Consider the following 6,397-nt stretch of genomic DNA (forward strand, 5'->3'; position numbering starts at 1 on the left):
GTCATTAAATCATGGACTTTGCAAAATCTTATGACGTCACAGGAGTGTGGAACTACGTTAACGGGTCGGCAAAGAAATTTTTTTTAGTCCCTTTTATCATTTCAGGAATAAATTGAAATAGTTTGTCAAGGCCTTTTTTTTGTAGGGTTTAGAATCAACAGGTTAGAAGAACAATAACTTTAATAATGCTATCTGGTAATGTATAATATGGCAAATCAGTATTAGTAAGACAGTGCATATATTTTAGGAATACATCATTATGTATACACACAAACAAAATTGACAGTGAAGTTATATTCTACATACAAATTATGATATCATATGTACAAATATTTATAAAAAAAAAAAAAATAATGGCAAAAGTTTTAAAACATTATAACTGCAGAGTTGTGTGGGAATTTCAAATAGTATTATATAATATGTTGATGGCGCTACGAGTGTAGCCACTTGTGCAAATGAACAGATCCAGAAATTTTCCCCAGGGAAGTGGGTTCTATCTCATGCATTTGTTAGGGGGTCAATTGAAACTATGGACTAACACGTAGTATTTTACAAAGTTCCGTAAGTGCATACAAACATGTGGTCAATCACTTTGATAAAAGTTTAAAATGTGTACTAATAAATTATCAAATAAAATATATAGGTCATCACACTGTAAGATACAAAACATTATATCATATATACAAAATAATATATCAATGTCAAAAAACTTTTATTTTCCTTAAAGAGCATTATCAAAATTTCACAAAAACTGGTCAAAAACAATAAAATAGTATTCATAATAATTTCATGAAACTGTTTCTTTACAAAACTATTAAAAATTTCAGAAAAAAAATAAAGGAAATCTATTGCATAATGAATGAACTTAATAAAGGATTCAATGAAAACAGAGTTATCACCCTTGGATTCGATATTTTGAAACATATCATTGATTATTTACATATAAACTTAGACTTTTGAAATATTTTATATTTAAGAAGTTTTTTATAATAACTAATAGAAAAGATTCCAACAAAATTTATGGTAATATCATGCATAAATCTAAATAAATCATTGTTTTTGCAAAATCTTATGACATATCACAGGAGCATGGAACTACTTTAAGCAGCATTAGTTGATGAAATGTTTTGTCACAAAGCCTGCATCTTTCTGGATGAAAGCTCTGAAATTCTGACTTTTGAAAAGAGAAAGTGGCATGAGGTCCCTGGCAATGAAATGAAGGAGAGCACTAGTTATTAATAGTGCCGACGAGGATCTTTGTTTTTAATGAGTGAAGGAGGGACATATTTGGTTTATCATGTATAAATAGATTGACCAATGAACTTGCCATTACAAAATTAAGGAAGATTGAAAACATGTATCATATTAATTACAGCTGATTAATACAATTACAATCAATGATTACCACATGTCTGCATACAAATAGGCAAACAATTTTATTTTCTACCTAGACCATGGGTGGTGGATTCAGACATCCCATCTTCTATATATATGTATGCCTGACATTATCTATAACCAATGGAATTAAAATATTTGATTTAGAAGAAAAAGGGAAAATCTACAGTGTACTGAGACTGAATCAATTTTCATGTCATAAATCTTTTGATTTGCAAGGCAATTAATATTCCTGAAACTTTATCTAAAAATCCCTATGTAGCAATGACATATTTTGATTTAACACAATAATTAATATTTCAACATTCGCATAAAAGTAAATAAATTTCTACATGCTTGACCCCCTCCTTTTTTTATTTTTTGTTGTTGTTGTAATGATACATTGAGAAGCCTAGAATTAATCATGTTAAATGTTTACATAGTCATAAGTGCAATATATCAAATGAATATTTCTGTCACAATATAAGCAGCAAGGTTGCTTTTCATGGTCATGTGAGTATAAATTCACCCTTCAACTTCTATTTCAGATCTGCCACTGCTTCAATTGTATTATAATGTCATAGACCATTACATCACTCATCTATTGCCTTGCCACAGTACCATATTTCATTATACATCTATTGTCTTGCCACAGTACCATATTTCATTATACATCTATTGCCTTGCCACAGTACTACATTTCATTATACATCTATTGTCTTGCCACAGTACCACATTTCATTATACATCTATTGTCTTGCCACAGTGCTTTATACATTTCATTATACATCTATTGTCTGGACACAGTACCATATTTCATTATACATCTATTGTCTCGCCACAGTACTACATTTCGTTATACATCTATTGTCTTAATTGCCAGGGTTCTACATTTCATTATACATCCATTGTCTTGCCACAGTACCACATTTCATTATACATCCATTGTCTTGCCACAGTACCACATTTCATTATACATCTATTGTCTTGCCACAGTACCACATTTCATTATACATCTATTGTCTTGCCACAGTGCTTTATACATTTCGTTATACATCTATTGTCTTGCCATGGTTCTACATTTCATTACACATCTATTGTCTTGCCACAGTACCACATTTCGTTATACATCTATTGTCTTGCCACAGTACCACATTTGTTTATACATCTATTGTCTGGACACAGTACCACATTTCATTATACATCTATTGTCTGGACACAGTACTACATTTCATTATACATCTATTGTCTCGCCACAGTACCACATTTCGTTATACATCTATTGTCTTGTCACAGTACCACATTTCGTTATACATCTATTGTCTGGACACAGTACCACATTTCGTTATACATTAGGCCAATCTAATTGAAATTAGATGTTGGATCCCCTTGCATACTCGCTACACAAACATCTAAAAACATCCCATAGAGGGTCATGTCAGAGGTCAAATTCAGTATCACTCTAGACTTATCGGCTTCAACAAACATTCAATGATTTTGCCAGCGGTGATTTCATTGGTCAATCGAATTTGACCTCTGACGTGACCCTCTACGGGATGTTGTTAGATGTTTGTGTAGCGAGTATGCGAGCGGATCCAACATCTAATTTTAATTTGATTGACATTAGGCCTAATGCAGTGCACTGCATTGTGAAGGGGACCACAAAACTAGGATGAAATTGAAACAATCTACATAAATTCGTAATCGGTGATCAAGGAGATGTGACTTTATGAGATCTCCACCATTTTTGATCAGGGGCTTACTGGGTTGTTACAAAAATTTCACGATGAATGAGAAGTTTCAGCTTGGACTGGCTCACAATTAGCATATATTTGATTCTGATAAAATCCAGCCGAATTGAACTAATACCGGCGACACGCTAAGAATCAAGTGACACGACTACAGTAATGAAAATATTGACCTTTTGTATAAACATTATTTGGCATAGAACTAACCAACACATTTACAAAGTCATGTTTATTTCACCAGTGTACCTGGATTGAAAACATTATCTTAGAATAAGCCATTCTCGACACTAATGTCTCCAAGGACAACAGCTTGAAGCCGCCTTTGTCTATCAAAATTTTACAGCTCAATTGGCTTAAAATTACCCAGCGGGATGCATGCGCAATCCGGCTCACTATCAAGTGTGTTGCCAGTCATTGCCGATTAACCTAAGTGCGCCAGATCATTAGATTCAAGTATACTATATAAATCCTGTGAATCTTCTATCTCTGGCAATTTCTTTGGAAGGTAGAATTAAGAATTACACTTATGACATTGATTGATCTCTAACATTCAGTATTTTACAATTGAAACTTACTACATGATTAATAATTTTCATTCTTTTATTATTGGGAGGGGGAGGGGGTGTTCTAGATCTGCGCCTGAGAAGTCAACACTAACAGATTGGGAACACTTCCCCTATAGCGAGATATTCTCGCTAAAACGCGATTATCCCTCTTTAGCGAGAAATAAACATTACCATAAACAAGTGTTTTGGCGTCTATTGAAAATGATGGCAAATCCCGTGCAACGCTGAATAAATGCAACACACACTCAACATGATGCGAATTGATTCTATGAAATTGACAACATAGTCAAGAAATTTCATATCAAAGTTGCTGCGTAAGAGGGAAGCAGTCTGAAATCCAATACACATCGTGAGCATTTTTGTTTTCATTAATATATTTGCAGAAGTATCAGACATGTTAGCACTTTTACTTCTTTTCACATGAAACACGAATAGATGTACTCCACGGGTGTTTTTCTCGGTTGTACGGGATATATTTACTCTCGCTAGAGAGGGATAATCGCGTTTTAGAGAGAATATCTCGCTATCAGGGTTGGCAAAAAAGTGGTCAATATGAGTATTGACCGGGCCGGTGGTCAATACTGGTTAAAACCGGTCAATATTGGTCAATACTGATTAATACTGGTCGATTGAAGATTATTTGGTCATTATAGTCTGTGTTATTTAAATGTAGATGTAAAAGTTTCTGTTCAAATTCCTTAGTTTAACAAGAACTACCTATATAAGTATTGTTTCATCAATCTTCATTTTAACTGTTGAATAAACATTTGAGGGGGGTGTTGGTGATGTTTTCATAACAATAACAGGCACACTGGTCATCTCTGGTCCCAGCCTATGCTTATTAACACCTGTCAACTCTGCTTCCTGTGCTCAGGTAATGTCCAGCTACCTTTTATTCTTAATCTGCCCAGGTACATGTATTAAGAGGTCTGTCTCCAATCCCCAAGCTATGCTATAGAACTGTGACCCTCTGGTAGGTGCTGAAGATATTTCGGTCAGTTTTAGCAAACCAAATATATTGAACTTATGAAATTACATTTGATTATCTAATGAAAAATATTAATCAACAATTGATCTATATAATGAAAAGACTTAATTTATCTTTATCTTTGCAAGAAATGTACAAAAATAGGAAAAAGGACAGTTTAAATCACAATTGACCATTATTATTGACCAGTATTGACCACTTGGGAAGTATTGACCGGGACGGTTAAAACCACTGGTTAAAACCGGGGGCGGTTTTGACCGCCCAACCCTGCTCGCTATAGGGGAAGCTACTTTTAGCTAGTGTTCCCAACCTGACTAATACAGTCATCATCTATTAAACATGTAACAATAATTTTGCATCCCCCCCCCCCCCCTTGATCTATATTAAGATTTAATCGTTTTCTGGATCCGCCTTTTGATGGTCTATATAATTTTACCTGTCCAGGAACCCGTCTCCATCCCCATCACAGCTGCTGAAGAGGCGACGCAAGCGTTCCTCCTCCCCCGTGCTGCTAGAGTTACTCCCCGAAGAGGATCCAAACTCTGGGGAGGCAGAAGACGCATCGCGGCCCAAAAATTGTTCATCCATACCTCCAACAAAACATCATTATAGATCAATTTTGCCGTTTGATACGACCATAATCTTCAATAAAACTTGTACAAAACTTCGTTGTTTATCTTGTTGCAGAAACCGGAAGTGATGAATTTAGCGACACCTGCAGTAGGTGAATGGCAATCCCGATGGGAATTGCTACCTGTGATCTGAACGTAAACAATACTCTAGCCTTGATTTGTAAAATGTGAAATATATAATTTTAAAAAATCCTCATTTTGCACATGTACAGACACAAATCAACATTCTTTTGAATGGCACATTTTACAGAATATTCTCTCTCTCTATCTCTCTCTCTCTCTCTCTCTCTCTCTCTCTCTCCCCGATGAAACCTGTTTAGTGAGGACGTCCTCACAATGTCTATTTTGATATGTTATTGTACTATGGTTATATGTGTATAGCTATAGGGATACCTATAAAAGTTTATCTAATACTCTCTTTCGAATTATGAAAAAAAACATGTTTTGAGAGAGATTATTAGTGAGAACATGTCTTGTTTAAATGGAAAAGATAAAATATTGCAACGTTTGACATTCCATAGTCATGTCCCCACACCACTTGTCCTCACTAATCTAATATTTTGTATCTGGGTCATTATCAAATTTCGCAGATTTTTCCGAGTTAGAAATGACAAGAAATGTATAGCTCTAAATTCCATTTTTTTTTTTTTTTTTAGCATAACATGTTTATCAAACATTACGGTAAAACATATTAAATTTTGCAAACATGAAATGTGCCCCATTGCCAAAAAATGGGGTCAAAGGTGAATAGGTAGAACAAATCTGTCAATGGTGTAACAAATATATAATAAAGGGGAAAAAGGATAAGTAATAATACCATATATTTGAAAATGGCATAAATAATTGCAAAAAAGCATTAAAATTGATATAATTTGGTCTGATGTTTAAAAAACTCAGTAATTCTATAATTAAACTGACACAAAATGGTATATCTGAGACACTATTTTAAAAACCTTCCTCTAGCTCCTTTTAACATGATACCTGCATTATTACAAAATGACATAAAAATATTATTACAGATCAAATAGATTCATTTAAATCTTATTTTAAGAAAAGTTTGATACTGATATATGACCATCTTTGTCTGCG

At 34.0% G+C, this 6,397-nt stretch overlaps 1 protein-coding gene across 1 annotated transcript in view; it reads right to left on the reverse strand.

The window, feature by feature from the left end:
- The window catches only part of LOC125661821 (colorectal mutant cancer protein-like), a 52,275-nt gene extending 46,879 nt beyond the window's left edge, over nt 1-5,396 (reverse strand). The window contains exon 1 of the mRNA XM_048893929.2: nt 5,113-5,396. Coding sequence (XP_048749886.2) covers nt 5,113-5,264 — 152 coding nt within the window. The 5' untranslated portion in view covers nt 5,265-5,396. The remainder of the gene's footprint in view (nt 1-5,112) is intronic.
- Between the last annotated feature and the right edge of the window lie 1,001 nt (nt 5,397-6,397).

This window comes from Ostrea edulis, chromosome 8 (genome assembly GCF_947568905.1).
Source record: "Ostrea edulis chromosome 8, xbOstEdul1.1, whole genome shotgun sequence".
Lineage (NCBI taxonomy): Eukaryota > Metazoa > Mollusca > Bivalvia > Ostreida > Ostreidae > Ostrea > Ostrea edulis.